At 41.9% G+C, this 20,879-nt stretch overlaps 1 protein-coding gene across 1 annotated transcript in view; it reads left to right on the plus strand.

Moving 5' to 3' along the window:
• GALNT17 (polypeptide N-acetylgalactosaminyltransferase 17) overlaps positions 1-20,879 on the plus strand; it is a 612,717-nt gene that overhangs the window by 205,143 nt on the left and 386,695 nt on the right. Inside the window, exon 2 of the mRNA XM_010376806.2 lies at positions 5,521-5,704. Within this exon, the coding sequence (XP_010375108.1) occupies positions 5,521-5,704 (184 nt within the window). The remainder of the gene's footprint in view (positions 1-5,520; positions 5,705-20,879) is intronic.

A 20,879-nucleotide genomic window follows, 5' to 3' on the forward strand; every position in this document is an offset into this window, starting at 1 on the left:
TGCTGTCTCCTGCCAGAAAGGAAAGTCTTGATGCTGTATCTGTTTCCTCACAGATACAGTATCCTACCTGATATGGTTTGGCTGTGTCCTCACCCAAATCTCAGTTAACTTTTGTATTTTTAGGAGAGACAGGGTTTCACCATGTTGACCAGGCTGGTCTTGAACTCCTGACTTCAAGTGATATGCCTGCCTTGGCCTCCCAAAGTGCTGGGATTACAGGCATGAGCCACCGTGCCCGGCTGGACAAATGGATTTCTAAAGTCAACCAGGAAGCTTGAACGCTTAGTTATTTTTTTTTCAGAGATAAGGTCTTCTTACTTTTTATTTTATTTATTTATTTTCAAAGACAGGGTCTCACTCTATCATCCAGGCTGGAGTGCAGTGGTGTAATCGTAGCTTACTGCAGGCTTGAACTCCTGAGCTCAAGCAATCCTACCTCCTCAGCCTCTCAAGGAGCTGGGACTATAGGCACAGGCTAATTTGTTTATTTTTTGTAGAGATGGTGTCGGGTCTCATTATGATGCCTAGGCTGGTCTCCAACTCCTGGGCTCAAGCAATTCCCCTGTCTTGGCCTCCCAAGCACTGGGATTACAGGCGTGAGCCTCTGCACCTGGCCTGCTTGCTTCTTATTAAGACATTTCTCTCTTCCTTAAGTCTCAGTCTCTTGAAGTCTTTGGGTTCAAATATAACATAAGTGAGAGGCCAGGCATAGAGAGCAGGAAAGAAAGAAGTTTTGCAGGATGCAATTCCTCCTGTTTGGTGGAAATAGACAAGGGATAGGGTAGTCAGTCAGCACTTGCTGAACACTGTCTATCCTTCTGCTTCTTGCTCCTGGGCTGTCCTCTCTGCACCCTCTGCCACGTCTCTAGCCTGCTAGTGCTGATGGCAGTGAGGTTTGTATCTCAGGCCTCCTCTGCTGTCTGAACCTCCATTCTCATGTGCTTCAACTTTCCACTGGACTCTGATGCCATCTGGATGTCCCATGGATGCCTCGTGTACCACATGTGAAGAATGGAGCTCATTACCTTCTCACACTCTCTTCTATATGCCCTGCCTTTTCAGGCAGTGTTATCACTTACCTGGAAACCTCAGTTTTGCTCAGTTCCTCCATCTCTCTCACCCTTAGCACTTGTATGTCTCCTGCCCTGGGATGGTATCTCTTAAACAACCCTCAAATCTCTCCATTCCGTTTGATCACTATGACCGCTGCCTTAAAATAAGCTTCCTGCCGTCTCTCGCACACGCTGCTGCAAGAATCCTGCAACAGGGTCTCATAATGTGCCTCAGAGTCCAGGCTTTATCTTCCTTTAGCTGCCACAGAACCTTTAAAAAGTTCCTACATTTGACTTTGTGGTGTGTGGTGGCTCACGCCTGTAATCCCAGCATTTTGGGAGGCCAAGGTGGGAGAATCAGTCGAGGCCAGGAGTCCCAGACCAGCCTGGGGCACATAGCAAGACCCCATCTATACACAACTGTTTTAAAAAATTAGCTAGGTTAGTGTCACGCACCTGTAATTTCAGGTGCTTGGGACGCTGAGGCAGGAGGATTGCTTAAGCCCAGGAATTCAAAGCTGCAGTGAATGCGCTGTGATTATATCACTGCACTCCAGCGTGGGCGACAGAGTGAGACCATCCCTCAAAAAAAAACAGTTCCTACGTTCCTACATTCTCAGACCCAGTGTCCTCATTTGTGAAACAGAGGTAATAATACCTTCCCCCTGAGCCTGTCAAGAGATTAGATGAAACAATGGTAAAATAAATGTGAGACATTGAGCAGAGTGCCCACCACACAGCGGGTACTCAATAAATGGTTGCTGTCATTACTGTTAGTGCCTGGGCTCAGTCCTCAGTATTGGCCACACTTCAGGTCTTGTTACTTTCCTTCTTTGTTTGTCACTTATAGATAAAAAGCTAAAGTCAAGGGATCCAGGGCTGTAGAATGACTCTTGTGGGCCCAGACACTTTTGCCCAGATGGGCTCCTTCCTCCATATAAAATAGGAAAAATTAGATTTTATGACTGTGTTTCTATTTGTCTTGAGTACTGTCTTTAAGAGCTTGTAATTTTAAATGGCAATTCTCTGACCTCTGGAGACCGTGTAAATTTAGACAAACACATGTGTGGTCTCAAGTCCTGGGCTGGGATTTTTTTTTACCCCCACTCTGAACACATCCAGAGACTATCTTCTTGTTTGTCTCATTATGCGGTTCCTTGGATTTGCGCACACACACACACACACACACACACACACACACACAATCCAATCTTTCAGGGACCTAAATTTTTGCAGATATTTCAGTTTCAATGCTATTTCTCAAGAGAACCCAAAATCCCATATCCTGTGCACACTTGAGCTCTGAAACTGCAGCTTTTAGTTAATGAGCAACCCATCCTCTCCCTCCCTGAGAGCAGACGTAGACTCAACTCCTATTTTCACTTACCTCGAGGAGTTTCCCTTTCTTGCAAGATCAGCTATATATTTTAAATATTTTAAAATTGTTTTATTGAGCGTTTTTAGGTATTTTGCTGGAAAATTTTCATGTTGGATAGCCTTTCATCTTCTGTGACTAGAATTGTCTATCATAAGTGTTCTTCTCTTAACATCTATTTTCAGTTTTGGGGGGATTTTTTGTTTTTTGAGATGAAGTCTTGCTTTGTTGCCCAGGCTAGAGTGCAGTGGCGCAAACTTGGCTCACTGCCACCTCCACCTCCTGGGTTCGTGAGTCTTCTGCCTCAGCCTACCGAGTAGCTGGGATTACAGGTGTGCGCCACCACACCTGGCTAGTTTTTGTAGTTTTAGTAGATACAGGGTTTCACATGTTGGCCAGGCTGGTCTCGAACTCCTGATCTGAAGTGATCCACCCATGTCGGCCTCCCAAATTGCTGGAATTACAGGCGTGAGCCATAGCGCTCAGCTGTATTGAGATATTTTATACAGCTCATATCATTCATCTATTTAAAAGCATACAGTTTAGTGGTTTTTAGTATCTTCACAAATTTGTGCACTAATCACCATGATCTAATGCTGTAACATTCCCATTACTCCAGGAAAAGGCCCTATACATATTAACAGTCACTGTCCATTTTCTCCCCAAGTTCCCCTTTCCCTACTGAAAGCAACCACGGATCTACTTTCAGGTTCTACAGATTCACCTGTTCTGTGTATTTCACATAAATAGAATGACTACATGGTCTTTCGTGACTAGCTTCATTTACTTGTCATAACATTTTCGAAGTCAACTCTTGTCATAGCTTGTATCACTACTTCATTCTTTTATATTGCCCAATATCCCATTGGTCTGGAGATACTGTATTTTGTTTCTCCATTCGTCAGCTGATGGACATTTAGCTAATAAGAATAATGCAACTGTGAGCATTTGTGCACAAGTTTTTTGGGGGATGAATGTTTCCATTTTTCTGGGTAGAAATTTCCTAGGAGTGGAATTGCTGGGACATATGGTAACTATATTTAGCATTTTTTGTTTTTGTTTTTGAGACAGAGTCTTGCTCTGTCACCCAGACTGGGGTGCAGCTGCGGGATCTTTGCTCATTGCAGCTCCGCCTCCTGGGTTCCAGTGATTCTCCTGCCTCAGCTTCCTAAGTAGCTGGGACTACAGGTGCACACCACCACACTCGGCTAATTTTTGTATTTTTAGTAGAGACTGGGTTTCACTGTGTTGGCCAAGCTGGTCTTGAACTCCTCAGGTGATCACTTCAGCCTCCCAAAGTGCTGGGATTACAGGCCTGAGCCACCACACCCAGCCTATATTAAGCATTTTGAAGAACAGCCCAACTGTCTTCCAAAGTGGCGGGACACCTGTACATTCCCACTAGTAATGTTGCATCACAAGTGATTTTAAAACCAAGCGCAGGTGTTTGTACTCAACATGGGAAGAGTCCTTGTGGAGTTTTGAGCGCAGTTCAGGGGATGTCATTGGAATATTTGTTACACATCAGCAGATTCAACATGAGGGAGCAGGTAGAAAGTGCTGGAGTTCTCTAATTCTCCGCCCATAGGGTCTCTATGGAGATGAGGACAGCAAGAAAAGACGTCAGGATTCCTGAAGAACATATTGGACGGTGGAAATGATTCTCAAGCAGAAAAACGATGCTCGTCTGACATTGATTGAGGTGCTCCCACAATCTTTGCTTTTGATCTTGATATTACAGAAAATAAATTTCTGTTTTCAGAGAAGCAGGAGAGCGAATACAAGCTTTGCCACTAGGTGACGGAGAACTATCTCAAGACTGGAGCAGGTTTCTTGGCTCTTGACTTGCCTAGGGGATGTCTTCGTGGGAGATTTGGATCCTTCTGGGTGCTTCTGGCTGCCCAGGCTGTCAAAGCCAAGGAGGCTGGTCCTTCTTCTTTCTGTCAGTGGCAGCAATGAAGTGCTGGATATTGGATCTCCATCATTTAAATGGATAAAGTGTGTGTGTGAGTGTGTGTGTGTGCGTGCTGAGTGGCTGGAACATTTGAAATGGCGGAAGGCAATGAGAACCCTTAACAACAAAAGTTTTCTGGTTAAGTAGTAAAACCCCCCATAACTCCAGGATTTAAAAATTGCCCATCAAGCTGTTTATCCTATAATGGAATAATAGGTTTAGAGCTGCCACTATTCTGGGAGCTTGCAGATTGCTCAGTGAGGCTTGTTACAGAGGCTTCCAAGTCTACTTGGCATGGGTATCACCCGTGTGGGTTTTTTCCTCTCCTCTGTGATTTATTCTCAAACATTTTGTATTTCCTGTTGCCATTTAGATAAAATTTAAGTAAAACCATTAGGGGAAGAGCTGTGTCAGAATGTTGGACCCTTTAAACTCAGGATAAAAATCAATCTGTATGTCGCTTTCTGTTCAAATGAAGCAAAAGCATCTGCAGTTTGGCAGTTATCTGTGGACTTGCTGTTTTTATTCTGTGCTATTTCTTCTTGCTGTAGTTCCTCCTAGCAAAAGGGAAACAGGCATGAATTATGGCCCTCGTTCTGTCTCATTTCCTGTGTCCTCTTTCGTCCTCATTTCTCCCAGTGTGGAGGGTCTCTCCCTCTTACAGACCCCCATCTCATCCCAGTTCCCAAAAGGAGAGAGAGGATTCTTTTTTATTTATTTGGTTTTCTTTTTGAGACAGAGTCTTGCTCGGTTGCCCAGGCTGAAGTGCAGTGGTGCAATCTCGGCTCACTGCAAGCTCCATCTCCCAGGTTCAAGAGATTCTCCTGCCTCAGCCTCTTGAGTAGATGGGACTATAGGTGTGCACCACGACGCCCAGCTAATTTTTGTATTTTTTGGTAGAGACTGAGGTAGAGGATTCTAATTGGTAACCAAACTTTAACCCCAGAACACTCTGTGGCCTTGACCTTCCTCTAATACAAATGTTTTCAGGGCCTATACCTGAGTGGGATAAATTGAGGACATCATTTTTTTCTGTGACAGGTAATGTTAAAATTTCTGTTGAAACTGCAGCAGAGATTGAGTAATACATCCTGGTATGGTGGTTTTCTAATAATTCTTTTTTCTCCCACTTTTTCTAGGCTTATCCAAATCCCTTGGGCTCATTGAAGGTTATGGTGGGCGGGGTAAAGGGGGCCTTCCGGCCACTCTTTCCCCGGCTGAAGAAGAAAAGGCTAAGGGACCCCATGAGAAGTATGGCTACAATTCCTACCTCAGTGAGAAAATTTCACTGGACCGTTCCATTCCGGATTATCGTCCCACCAAGTAAGTTCTGGTTCAGTCATTCAGGGAGCTTGATGGGTCCTCAGCATGGGTGTGGACCCCTAAGTCTGTGATATTTTCCACTGTTATTTGTAACTCTTGGGGGAGTTTTTATTTTAGTTTCCTCTGCAGTAAATAAACTTAGTACTCCTGTTGCTTATGAGAGATTACCTAAGCAAACATGTTCAGTTGTTATCAAAGTGTTCCAGAAACACAGAAAGAGCCTCAGTACAAAAAGCTTTATATTTTATTTCTCCTCCTCCTCCTCCTCCTTCTTCTTCTTCCTCTTCCTCTTCTTCTTCTTCCTCCTCTTCCTCTTCCTTTTCCTCTCCTTCTCCTCCTCCTCCTCCTCCTTCTCCTCCTCCTTCTCCTCCTTCTCCTCCTCCTCCTCCTCCTTCTCCTCCTCCTCCTCCTCCTTTTTTTTTTTTGTCACTCTTGTTGCCCAGGCTGGAGTGCAATGGCGCAATCTCGGCTCACCGCAACCTCCGCCTCCTGGGTTTAAGCGATTCTCCTGCCTCAGCCTCAGCCTCAGCCTCCCAAGTAGCTGGGATTGCAGGCATGTGGCACCATGCCTGGCTAATTTTGTATTTTTAGTAGAGACGGGATTTTACCACGTTGATCAGGCTGATCTCGAACTCCTGACCTCAGGTGATCTGCCCACCTCGGCCTCCCAAAGTGCTGGGATTACAGGTGTGAGCCACCATGCCCAGCCATTAATATTCTTTTGATGTTTATTTTATGTTCAGGGGAACATGTGTAGGTTTGTTATATAGGTTAATTGCATGTCACAGGGGTTCAGCATACAGATTATTTCATCTTCCAGGTAATCAGCATAGTACCGGATAGATAGTTTCTTGATTCTCACCCTTCTCCCTCCCTCCACCTTCAAGTAGGCCCTGTGTCTGTTGTCCCCCTCTTTGTGTCCATGTGTACTCAGTGTTTAGCTCCCACTTATAAGTGAGAACTGGTGGTATTTGGTTTTCTGTTCCTTAGTAAGTTTGCTTAGGATAATGGCCTCCAACTCCATCCGTGTTGCTGCAAAGGACATGATGCCATTCTCGTTTATGGCTGCATAGTATTCCATAGTGTATATGTGCCACATTTTCTTTATCCAGCCTACTATTGATGGGCATTGAGGTTGATTCCATTCCTTTGCTACAGCGAATAGTGCTGTAACGAACATACCTGTACACGTGTCTTTATGGTAGAACAGTTTATATTCCTTTGGGTATATACCCAATAATGGGATTGCTGGGTCAAATGGTTCCACTTTTGAGTTCTCTGAGACTTCAGCAAATTGCTTTCTACAATGGCTGAAGTAATTTACATTCTCACCAGCAGTGTGTAACCGTTACCTTTTCTCTGCAACCTCTCCAGCATCTGTCATTTTTTTTTACTTTTTAATAGTAACCATTATAACTGGTTGAAATGGTATCTCATTATGGTTTCGATTTTCATTTTTCTAAAACAAATCACCGTGATCTCATCACTTAGGGACAGCATCTGTTGAAGTTTTTGTATACTGTCTTTGAGTCAATTTTCTATACAGATTATGAGTGTATGTTATCTCACTTTTTCCCTTTTTCATCTAACATTAAATCGAGTATTTTCTGATGTTATTAGTGATGATCTGTTTCCATTGTTGGAAATTTAGGTTATTTTCAATTTTTCTTTATTATATATAACATTCTATTGAATATTTTTTCACTCATATCTTTATTTGTATTAATTTGATATTTATTTTCTGAATCCACACTTCTAAAGGTGTATAGTAGAGGGATATTTTTGGAGATTCTTGATACGTATTGTAATATTTTCTTCCAGAAAATCTATAGTAATTCTACTCTTACTAGAATTTTACTAGACCCTTCCAATACTGGGTATTAGCATGTAAAAAATGCCAAACTGATAGGCTATTGTTTAAACTTAAACTTTTTTGCATGAGATTCTTGTCTTTTAAAAATCTTGAGGCTATAATCCCAGCACTTTGGGAGGCTGAGGAGGGTGGATCACGAGGTCAGGAGTTCGAGACCAGCCAGGCCAAGATAGTGAAACCCTGTCTCTACTAAAAATACAAAAATTGGCCGGGTGCGGTGGCGGGCGCCTGTAATTCCAGCTACTCGGGTGGCTGAGGCAGGAAAATCGCTTGAACCAGGGAGGCAGAGGTTGCAGTGACCCAAGATTACGCCATTGCACTCCAGCCTGGGCGACAGAGTGAAACTCCATCTCAAAAAAAAAAAAAAAAAAAAAATTGGGTCCGAGTACAGTGGCTCACATCTATAATAATCCTAGCACTTTGGGAAGCCAAACACTTTGGGCAGATCACTTGAGCACATCAGCCTGGGCAACATGGCAAAGCATTGTCTCTACAAAAAATAAAAAGATTAGCCAGGCATGGTGGTGGTACATGCCTATAGTCCTAGCTACTCCTGAGGCTGAGGGTCACGTGAGCCTGGGAGGTCGAGGCTGCATCATGGCACCACTGCATTCCAGCCTGAGGAAGAGAATGAGACACTGTCTAAAAACTATTTGTGTGCATCTTGGTTGGATTACGAGAGGTCTTTGTTTTGTGGTCTCGGATTTAAGAATTACTTATTTTCTGCTTGTAAAACAGACAAAAGAGGTTGGACATAGTGTCAAGATGCTGAAGAGAAAGCCCCTATGTTCCAGGCAGAACTCCACCTCCGATTCTCAAACAGATTCTCCATTTTCTATTAGATTTGTAGTGTCTCTATTTAGAGTGTGTCCTTGCCTGAAGTAAATTATTTCTTTCTCAAATGAATTTTGTACAAATCAGTTAAATGTCTTGGTTACTGAGAAAAATAGATTCGAGATAAGGAAAATTATCTTAAATGGATTTAAATCTGCAGCATTAGCTGAGAAATCTGTTAAATCTTTCTCTCTACTGAATAAGCATATACTCATTTAGAATCACTAGGAAAATATGCATCACCCCTGCTGGAAGCTATTTTGTGTCCCTGGACTTTGGCTTTCCAGAACATCTGTCTGTTTTTATTTCCTGATGCTCTCTCATTAGCCTTTCTTATTAGGACATTGGCAAATAAACATGGCCTTATTTTTTTGTAATTCTCTAAGAATGAAAATGCCTCCAAAACGAGGTTACTGGAAATGAACTGGTTGAACAAGTATTATTGAGCACTTATTATGCGCCAGATAGTTTTCTCCACGCTGGAGATAGACCATTGGATAGTCCTTGCCTACTTACTTCTTGTCTAGGGAGGAAGACAGATATACAAGCAGATCAGTTCAGCACAAGGTACATGCCGGCTAGAGATTCACACAGCACGTGCAGGGAGGATCTGAGAAAGTTTCTTGTTTGAGGTAATGCCTGAAGGACCATTAAGGGATAGTAAATTGAAGATGAGGGGGCTGGGCACGGTGGCTCACGCCTGTAATCCCAGCCCTTTGGGAGGCCTGCGATCAGGAGTTCAAGACTAGCCTGGCCAATGTGATGAAACCCTGTCTCTACTAAAATATACAAAAAAGAAGCGGGGCATGGTGGTGCATGCCTGTGGTCCCAGCTGCTTGGGAGGCTGAGGCAGGAGAATGGCTTGAAACTGGTAGGTGGAGGTTGCAGTGAGCTGAGATCATGCCACTGCACTCCAGCCTGGGTGACAGAGTGAGACTCTGTCTCAAAAAGAAAAAAAAAAGGAAAATTGAAATTGGGAGAGGGATAAGGGCGGACCAGGCAGGAGAACAGAAGGAGCACACTTGGTTGGGTATAAATTGGCGTACTCAGGGAGGAACCCATAGCCCGATATTGCTGTGTAATATAACATGATGGCCTGAACATACACCATTTATGTGTGAATCTTCCTGAAACCCTATTAAAATGATAGCAAAGGAATAGAGAGAATGGCAACTTAGAAGAAAAAAAACCCACAACAGGTTAGGCAATGATCACGGGGAAGAGAGACATGTACAAAATTTTGGAAGATGGAAAGAGGATGGTAATGGCAACTGACAGAGCAAGCTGGGTGAAGCTGAGACCCAACCTCCCGCATGAGGTGGGTGGGGGTGGTGAGAGCTGAAGAATGCAGTCTAGCCAGAAGCCCCCAGAGACTCAGGAATTGGAGATGACAGACATTTCTGACGGCTAGAGGGGGGTTTGAAAAGAAGGGATGCAGTTAGCAGTTATGTCTCCAGATCCTTTCTTCAACTCTGCACAGCCAGAGACTGCCCTTTCTCATCTGGCAGAATATGGGAGGTTTACTCCCTGGAGAAGATGAACTGTGGTTCACAGAGGTGGCCTTGGACAGAGAATAACAAGGCTGCATATGAAATGGGATGACTTTCCAGCTCCATTACCCCTCTAGTCTCTATTACTCCTGTAAGCAAGAGTTTGAAGAATCCCTACTTAGAGAAAATTATTCAGCCTAAGGAAAAGGCTGATAGGTCTGACAGCTGGGGGTACCCCAAAAATGGCTGGGTTCTGCTCATTAACTATTAGTGTGGCATGCCTGTTATAAGGCTTCATCCTTTTACATAAAGCAGTCCTGCTCTAAAATAAGAAAGGAAAGTCAGGATCACTAGACATCTCAGTAGAGTCTTTGTTATAAAAGATGTTAACAACAGCAGCAGAAAACAGTAAACAGAAACAACAAACTTTAAAACTATACTAAATGACTTAGGAGATATAGAATGTTTGGTTTTGTTTATAAACCAAGAGCAAATAGATATATTAAGATAATAATCATAAGGCCAGGTGCGGTGGCTCATGCCTGTAATCCCAGCACTTTGGGAGGCTGAGGTGGGTGGATCATTTGAGGTCAGGAGTTCGAGACCAGCCTGGCCAACATGATGAAACCCCGTCTCTACTAAAAACACAGGAAAAAATTAGCTGGGCATAGTGGTTCATGCTTGTAATCCCAGCTACTTGGGAGACTGAGGCAGGAGAATTGCTTGAACCTGGACATAGAGATTACAGTGAGCCCAGATTGTGCTACTGCACTCCAGCCTGGGCAACAGAGTGCGACTCCACCCAAAATAAAAAAATAAAAAATAAATTAAAAAATCATAGAATAAAAAATAAAAGTTAAAAGTTAGACCTGTAGTCCTAGCTACTCAGGAGGCTATGACAGTAGGATCACTTGAACCTAGGAGTTAGAGTCCAGCTTGGGCAACATAGCAAGACCCTATCTCTTACAAAACAGAAATTAAAAAGAAATAAATAATTTAATAAAGATTTGGAAGACAGCGTTGAGAATGTTTTAAAAAGTAGAAAAAAAGGAAATGAAAATTAGGAGAGGAAAGATCAAAAGAAATCAGATCAGTCCAGTAGGTTCAACATCCACTAATGAGAACATCAGAGAGAACAGAGAGAAGAAAGTCATGAAACAAATAATGCAAGACAATTTCCCAGAACCGTAGGATGTGAACTTTCAGATTAGAAGATCCCACCCAGTTGCTACATAATTCATGAAAAGAACAAAAACTAAACTCACATCAAGAAATGTAAAATTTCAAAACAACTTGAATGAAGAAAAAGTCCTGAAAGTTTTCAGAGAGTAAATGCAGATTACGTATAGTTGGCATTAGATTTCTCTGTAGAAATATTAGAAGACAATGGAAGAATGCTTAAATAATTTTGAGAGAAAAAAATAATGTTCAATTTAGAACGCTTAACAGTCATCTATAGAATACTTTGGGCCAGGAGCAAATGCAAAGTAAATCCATTGCATAAATGTAGGCTCTTAACAATTTTCACTTCTCTGAATTTGTTTTGGGGAAGATACTCAAGCACATGCTCCAGCAAAACAAAGGAATCAAGTAAGGAAGATGATGAACAGATGCTCCAGGGTAACTAACATTCTAGGGTGACAGCCATGTAGCAGATGAAGAGATCAGTTATTCCCACATCTTTAGAGATAAACCTCCTAGAGCCTCATGTGGATGCAAGAGGATGCAGGGCTCCAGGAGGTATGTCTCTAAAGGAGGTGGGAAGTGGCAAAATTGTTTGATTGCCTAGTGTTTTTGACTGCATTAAGATGTTTTTCTTAACTCCTCTCAAAAAGCTTGGGACTGTTTACTGATTATGTTAGGCCATTGTGTTACTGTAAAGGAATACTTGAGACTGGGTTATTTATAAATAAAAGAGGTTTAATTGGCTCACTGTTCTGCAGACTGTCCAGGAAGCATGGTGCTTGGCTTCTAATGAGGCCTCAGGAAGCTTACAATCATGGCTGAAAGCAAAAGGTGAGCCAGCCTATCACATGGCAAGAGTGGGAGCAAAAGAGAGAGAGTGGGAGATGCCACACACTTTTAAACAACAAAATCTCATGTGAACTCACTCATCATCAAGAGGATGGCACTAAGCCATTTATGGGGATCCACCCCCATGATCCAGACACCTCCTACTAGGCCCCACCTGCCACACTGGGAATTACATTTCAACATGAGATTTGGCCGAAACACTCATCCCAACCGTTTTACTGATAGGCACAAAACAGCTTGTGAAAAAACAAAGCAATTAATACACACACAAAAAAAGCTCTCCAATAAACAAACTATACTTCCGTATACTCTGTGGCTCAGCTCTGAGCAATATATTGTAGTCATATAAATGTAAATATTTCATATTTATTTAAACACAAATTATGGTATAATTATTGGAAGAAAGAGGAGGCAAAATGTGTATATGAGGTGGGGGTAGTGTAAGAAAACTAAATCTACATCTTCAGTAACAGGAAGTCAATTGAAAATATCTAAAATCACACATCAAGAAATACTAACATAATCATTGTTATTTAGCAACATGGAGATTACGGAAGTTGAAGGAGACCGTATATGTTTTATTTTAACAAAATTTCAGTTAAACAATAAATATAAATCTATACCGAAAAATGCAAAATGTGTGGGATGAAAGTACGGTAGAAGAATGAGTTGGAAAACTAGCTTGAATGATATGATCACATTTAGATTATCCTGGCCACTATGTGTTGGGTAAATTTGAAGGTCAATTTTCAGATGAATTTGAGAGCTCACCCACAGGCCATAGGCAGTAACCAAAGAAACCATTGTAAATTCTGATCTCCACAGCAAAAGTTACCAAATTAACCTCTCTTAATTGCAAATTAATCCCAGCCATCAAAGAGTTGCAAGGCCCTTGCCTGTAGAAGCAACTTCTCTGATATTTGAGCCCTGGGGATGTAAGGAGAGGCAGCTGCCTGGGGCGGAACAGTTTCCTTCCTCCAGAGAAATTATTCCCCAGTGGGTTGGATCCTTTTTGTTAAGCCCCAAACAGCTCTCACAAGTTTTTGAGAATCTTTAAGTAGGCTAATTTCATTGCAATTTTAAACAGAACCTCAAGTTGCTTTAATTCTTACTGTTTTTTTTTTGCTATATTACACTTGAGAAAATTGTTTTTCTTATAAATATGAATGAATGTTTAGGTAGCAGTGAGATTAACCATTTGTCACATTTCAGGCAAATGAATTCCAAAATGCTGTTTTCCATTTTGTTTTAATTCCATGACTTTTTTTTTCTTGCACTGGACAGATATTTTAAACTTGTGTGAATCCCAAACTGTCAATCTTTCCATTTTCATTTCTTCCCTGCTTTAAAGTATAAAAAGATATTATCCCTCAGAATATTGATAAATATTCTATTCTGTTTTGTGTTGCTTTTCTATGACTCTTTTATATTTCACCCTTCCATCCTTCTAGAGTTTATTTTGGAATATGGTTCAAGTTTGTATCTTTCGTTCCAAAGATCTGTCCCTCTTTTTAGAAAAGAGCTTTTTCAAAATAATCTTATAAATAACCCTTCTCTTTCTCTTATTTGGAGGTGCTAAATATGTTACATTTTATGCTTTTTTGCATATAAGTAGGCTTATTTTCTCTGTGGTGTTCTTTTGGTCTGTATTTCTTTTTTCTTCTTTTTCCTGTCCTTTCTTGGTTTTGTAGAAATTACTAAAAATGATTTTTTGACTAAAGTCTCCAATCTGCCAGGCAGCGTGCCAGCAGTTTGGAGAAGAGCAAGGCATCTTGGCCCCAGAGGACTTCAAAGAGAGTGGGAGAGGCTAGTGGCCATTTATAGTCCTTTTGGTCACTTTTAGAGGGCCTTAGAAAGTAAGACAAGGGCGTGAGCCATTCTGTGGGAGGCAGAAGGTGACCTTGATCTTATTGGCAAGCAGGAGTTTTCCTCTAAAAGGGAGGCAGCTTGTGAAAAAGCAAAGCAACTATTAACTACAGGAAAAAAACAAAAGCTCTTAAAGAAAGGAATTGCAATTTCAGGCACTGTGTGGCTCAGGGGACAGTTCTTGGATTTTGGGATTGGGGAAATGGAAAACTTTTGGCTAGAGAATAGTTTCCAGAGTAAATTGTGGAAAAAAAAATTTGGAGGGGAAGGAGGAAACCAGCCCTGGGTGGGAACTTTCACATTTTTGGTAGATGCCAGTAAAAGATTGGAGGCAGGATGGTATTATTATTATTGTTATTTCTTTTTTTAAAAATAATGATAACTGTGGCAGAAATGTGGAAGATGGAATGGAGAAGATGGAGGCCGGTAGCAGGATGGCTAAATATAAGTCATGGTTACCAACATTTGTTGAGTGCCAACCGTGTGCTAGACATTGCCAGAGAGAGAAGAAGCGTGCTTTTAATAATACAGCAAGCACTTTATTATGATTGTGCTACTTTTATACAATTGTTTTCCTATAACAAACTAAGGACTAAGCAGGGATAAGGTGGAAGAGCTAGATTCAAGAAAATCCTAGAGAGAATTAGTAAAATTGAGGCAACTAATTGGAAATGGATGAAGTGAGTGCACTAGCTTGGGATATGGAGTGGAAGTGATTTCGTTAACCAGGAGAGAGAATGCTGCAGGGGTTCATGTTTTGTGAGGAAGACAGCAGTTCTGCCTGTCCAGGGTTCCCCAAAGTTCCGGTTTTCTTGAGTAACCGTAAGACATGAATCTGTCTGGCTTTATCTATGATTTGGCTCTGTGTTTGTAAGAAGATAGCCTTCGGTGACACCAGAAGCTGGGCAAGGCTTTCTAAGCCCCCGCTTTTTTTGTTATTTGTTTTTGTTTTTTGTTTTTGGCTTTTTTTACTGAGATATACCGTTCTATATCACACTGTGGCATAGTAATTATCTGCTTTTCCAATTATCTCATACTATGAGGGAGGGACCACAGAAATCTGTCTGTGCTTATTAAAGCCACTGCTGAGATCCCTGCACCAATTTTATGATATGCTTTCTCCTCTCAAACCATGTAGGTAATTTATAAGCAGTTTCTACTGCTGTTATCTTCAATTTCTCCTTTGGCCTCCTGCTTATAAATCCAGATGTCAGGTTTCTTTGAAATTCATTTTGCTTCACTCGGAAAGTCTCCTCTTGCCTTCATCACAACATATTCTAACCCATTTTATCCTGACAATGTCTGCTTTGGATGCAGCTGGCATGATGACCCTGTGGACCATCCTCATGTCATGACCAGTGGACAGATGCATGTTGTGGTCTGGAGGTCAGGAATGATGTCTGGGCTGACCATGGATATTCGAGAATCATTCAACTCCAGTGGGTATTTTAGGTTGAGTCTGTGTGCACGTGACTTGTATGAGTATGCGAGTCCTGGTCTTATAATGAATGAGTGGAGTGAATCTACTTATGGCTCAATACCCGACTCAAGTTTCCCTCCACTGTGAAAAGGACACATCCCATTATAGCAGCTGTGATGGAGTCTTTTTTATGTGAATCATTCCTCTAACAATAGATACCCTGTGTCTCACAGGTTGGTTTGTATATAGAGTGAAAGTGCCTTAAAAAGAGTCAAGAATCCAACTGGATGCTGGGGGTGGGGGGTGCTCATTCCTGTAATCCCAACCCTTTGAGAGGCTGAGGCAGGAAGATCTCTTGAAGTCAAGAGTTTGAGACCAGCCTGGGTAACACAGCAAGACTTGTCTCTACTAAAAATTAAAAAAAAAAAATAAGCTGGATATGGTAGCCTGTGCCTGTAGTTCCAGCTGCTGGGGAGGCTGAAGTGGGGGGATTGCTTGAGCCCAGAGTCCAAGGCTACAGCGAGCTATGATTGTGTCGCTGCACCCCATCTAACCCTAACAGAGTGAGAGGTGTGCGTCCACATGAGAGTGTATGTGTGTATGTGGGTATATATATTATATTTATATATTATACTTACATATTATATATATTATATTTTAAAGGGTGAAAAATTCTGTGTTAAACTTTCTTTTTCACAGACTCATGTGGGCACAGAGAGTATTCGTCCAATGAGTAATAATAATAAGTAGTTGTATGCTTAAGAGCGTCCCTGGGCTGGGCGCTGTGGCTCACGCCTGTAATCCCAGCACTTTGGGAGGCTGAGACGGGCGGATCACGAGGTCAGGAGATGGAGACCATCCCGGCTAACACCGTGAAACCCCGTCTCTACTAAAAATACAAAAAAATTAGCCCGGCGTGGTGGCGGGCGCCTGTAGTCCCAGCTACTCGGGAGGCTGAGGCAGGAGAATGGCGGGAACTGGAGGTGAAGCTTGCAGTGAGCCAAGATCGCACCACCACACTCCAGCCTGGGCAACTGAGCAAGACTCTGTCTCAAAAAGAAAAAAAAGAGTGTCCCTGAATCACTAACCACGATAATTTTTCCCTTTTATTGACTACCTTTTATGTTTTTGTCACTGTACGGCATGTTTTATTGATCTCATTTAAATTTAACTGCTCTCTGAAATAGCTGTTCCCATCCCTTCTTTTATAAATGAGGCAAAGTGGCCTTGGAGGGGTTAAGCAACCTGCCTGAGGTCACACAGCTAGTAAGTGCCGGGACCTGGATTCAAACCCACCTCTGTGTGTGTCTTCAAGGTGTGTGGATGAGCCCACATCAAGTGCCTGACCTTCCGTGTCTGCAGAATGGAACCTTCTACTCCATGCTGGGGTTGCCAGAAGGAAAAGAATATCTGAGTCTTACAGAAAGTGGACAGTTTATCTAGGGAATCTTGTCTGTTGGGGACGGGGGTGGGTAGGTAGGTGAATTTACTTCTTTAGTTTTCTTCTCTTGGTGCTTTTCAATTCTTCCAAAGCTAACAAAATTCCAGAGGACTTTTATGTTGAATTTGAGTAGCTGTTGCCTGTGATGGCCCTAGTATGTAGTATAATACAGTTAAAACCCTCTTTAAGGCATACTTTTTTTTTTTTTTAATAAAACATGGGAAAGAAAATTGTATAATATTATTTGCCTTAGGAGATGTCTTAACATAGAGTTTATACCGAGGAGGAAGTCTATTTGCTAAAGCAGGTCTTCACGCAGCAATGGGATGGAAGAGTGGAAAATGCAAGTTGAGGGGTGCCCTTTCCGTTAGTGTGTGAGGGTGATGTGCTTCCTGCAGTATTTATGGTTGAATGTTCATCCCACTTTTGTGGATTCCCTAGGTCTGAAGAAGATATATCTGGGCCACTTAAAAACCTTCATGAGAGAGTTATACATGAAGGTTAAGAGCCTGGATTCAGAAATCTAAATTCCAGTCTCCGCTTTGTCTCTTTCTAGCTATGTGACCTTGGGCAAGTTGCTTAACCTGTCTGTGCCTCAGTTTCCTCATATGTAAAGTGGTGATGTAATCATATCTACTTTATAGAATTGCTGTGGGGATTAAATTTTCCACATGAAATGTATAGAATAACATATCTGTGCATTTCACACAATAATATACCTATACATTTCAGTCTCAAGCCATCACACCTGGCCATACCCCTTATCATCTTTAAAACACCTTGCATTAAATGACAGGATCTTCAGGAAAATATCTACTGAAAAGTGATATATCCTTAGCCTTGCACTTACATGGAATACTTAAATCTAGGACGATGGGCATTTCCTTGTCCCCAAGTCAGCACAGAAATCCAGAGGGTCCAGCCTGAGACAGATGCCAGGATGATGGGGAGAGTCTGGGGACAGTATGTTCCTTCATAAGGCTCTTCCCGGGCCTGGATCAGAAGGGGCACCTGTGGATTACCCAGAGCCAACATATTGAGGAAGGTTCAGCCCTCACTAGGAATGTTCTGAGGTCACGGGAGACTTTGTGAAAGCTGGAGGATGGGCTCAGCTGCCTCCTGCTTCTGCTTCCTCCATAGCAGTCAGACCAGAAGAAAAAAAAGTACAATGTGTGTTTTTCCTCTTTTCACGATTTGATTTTTTTCCACATATTGAAGTAATTTTTCCTTGAAAAGGACCGAATATTAAAAAATACATTTTATGTCTATAATCCTAGCATTTTGGGAGGCCGAGGTGGGTGGATCTCTTGAGGTCAGGAGTTTGAGACCAGCCTGGCCAACATGGTGAAAACCCATCTCTACTAAAAATACAAAAATTAGCTGGGTGTGGTGGTGGGCGCCAGTAATCTCAGATACTCAGGAGGCTGAGGCAGGAGAATCGCTTGAACCTGGGAGAAGGAGGTGGCAGTGAGCCGAGATTGCATCATTGCACTCCAGCCTGGACCACTGAGTGAGACTCTGTCTCAAAAAAACAGAAATGGATGCTCTTGAGACTTAACTGTGTAAGAAAGAATTCCCACTTCTTTTAGAGGCACTGCCAGCCCCGAAGATTATGAATTGGCAACGTTAATTTGATCTTTTCTTGGAACTTGAAAGTATTCTCACCTGAAATGCGTTTAAAACAAAGTTGCCATCAAGATTCTCCTCTGTTTCTTCCTGAGAGTTTTCCGGCAAGTTTCCAATTTCTTTCATGGAGAATTTGAAACCAGTGGATAGAAAGCAGTGTCATCCTTGTCCTATTTATGCAAATGGATCTGCTCTGTCACCTGTTTACAACCCCCAGGATCACTGAGTGTCCAGTTCACATTCCCCAGATGTAGATGCAGGTATGGGACATTGAATTCTCCATGTATTAATTTGAATCAGACCAATGTTGAGATTTACAGTAGTGGCTGTTCTTGCTTCTGTTGGCCTTTGATAGTTTAAGTAAGGATTGTAGACAGATGAGAGCTGCAGGAGAGGCTAGCTCATCTCATCTAATATTCAGAAATCCTCACACTGTTACTGGGGACTCGAGAGTTGGTACTTAAACAACCTTTGTGTTTCCAGGGGATTATCCTGTCAGCTTAGTCCATTGCTTCCTCACTCTAGCAGTGCACTGAGTTAAAACCAACCCATCCTAAACTTGCCTCCAGGCATCTACATGGGTACACACAAACACCCACACCCTACAAGAAAGCCCAAGCTGGTTTATGCAAGCTCACTTTAGGCAGTTTGCCAAATTCCACTCTGATTTGTTCAGTGGACAGATACTTATGTGAAATACTTAGTGAAATACTCGCAGTACAGGAAACATTTGTTTCTCAGCCCTGGAAATAATCAACAGAGGCAAATGCCTTTGCAGTCACAGTGCCTGTTTATGTGTGGAGTTCTTCGTTGTTCTAGGTGTGCGAGTACAGTAAACATTCTCCAAGTGGCAGCAGGAGAGAACCACGGTGCTTCTGTAATAAGGTGAGATTTACAGGCTTGTAAGAGCTGGGGGTATAAATCAGGCTTCTGGTGGAATGGGTGAAATGGACTAAATTCAGGTATTAATGGGAGAGCCACGTGTGCACTGCAGAGGGAGAAAGGCTCATCAGTATTATAGACGGCATGTCCCTTTAGTTAATTTAGAAGAAATTCCGATCAGCCAACAGAACTTTGAGGATGGATGCAGGAAAAAAGAAGACTGTGGCATATGGAGAGAACATATTTGTTCTTGGAAAATCAGTAGAAAATGTTTAATGTCATCATAACCTCATTTGCATAAAAATAGTCACATGCGGTAAACCAAATGAAAGCAAAGGAAGACGTGACGGAACCAATGCTGTTCGGAGTTTCGTATCATTATGAATAACATAAATAATTCAATTGAATAAATAAATATGAAATTACTTTAAGTAGATATACTACAAGTGATTATTCCTTGAAAATTCCTTTAATGGTACGTGCCCCAATGATGAAGCAACGTGATTATGTCTCCATGGGTAGCGCTTTGCTGGACACTTGACCCTCGTCAATGATATTGAGCTCTCTGTAGCTCTCAAGTGTTTTATGAACACAAATGAAGTTTTTGATTTCACAATCTGATTCATAAACATGACCTTGAAGTCATTTAAATAGACTTATCTTCATTGCGATGAATGCAGCCCCCACTTTGCACGTGGTTGCGCTGAGGCAATATTTGATAATCACAAGTTTCAAGAGTCTCGGGCTGTGCGATACTAGGTACATAATTCTAAATAAATATTTGGAACCCTGGTGGCAGAATTTGAGCTGTTGTTTCTGCCTCGCCAAGTCTGGTCAGGGAATTCTTGTGTAAGGGCAAACTGTGGTGTGGATAAAATTGATGGAAATTATTTATGAGTTAAAGAAAAATAAAGAAAAAAGGAATGTATTTATGATTTCAACAAATGTTTTCTAGGGTTTTGTAGAAAGCCATGCACAGGTACCATGGGAGCTATAACAGATGTATATGACACAGTGCTTGTACTCATTTGATTTTATTCATTCACTCAGTAAATACTCATCAGTCAGCTCCCACACACCAGGCACTATGTTGGAGGTTGAGGTTATAAGGGGGAGACAGATGATAAACTGGGAAAAATAAACACAAGCTAATTATAGATTGTGATAAATGCTTTGAAGTAAATAAACAGGTGCTGACATACATCTGACCCTTCAAATCCCTGGGTTTTACATCTGCAGATTCAACTGGAAAATACTAGAAAAAATAAACATAAAAGATAGCAATACAACAATAAAAAATACAAATTAAAAAACTACAGTATAATGACTGCATAGCATTTGCATTGTATTACATATTGTAAGTAATCTCGAGATTATTTAAAGTATCCAGGAGATGTGAGTAGGTTATGTGCAAATACTATGCCATTTTATACAAGGGACTTGAGCATCCTTAGATTTTGGCATCCATGAGGGGGTTCTGGAACCAATACCCGTTACTGGGGGACAACTGTAGAGAGAAAATGGAAACAAGAGTGTGCTTTAGAGAAGGTGAGTTGAAGAGGCAAGAGGAGATGAGGATGAAACAGCAGCTCAAAACTCTGGCAGCGGCTGGGTGCAGTGTCTCACGCCTGTAATCCTAGAACTTTGGGACACCGAGGCTGGTGGATCACTTGAGGCCAGGAGTTCAAGATCAGCCTGGCCAACATGGC

This window comes from Rhinopithecus roxellana, chromosome 6 (genome assembly GCF_007565055.1).
Source record: "Rhinopithecus roxellana isolate Shanxi Qingling chromosome 6, ASM756505v1, whole genome shotgun sequence".
Taxonomy (NCBI): Eukaryota; Metazoa; Chordata; class Mammalia; order Primates; family Cercopithecidae; genus Rhinopithecus; species Rhinopithecus roxellana.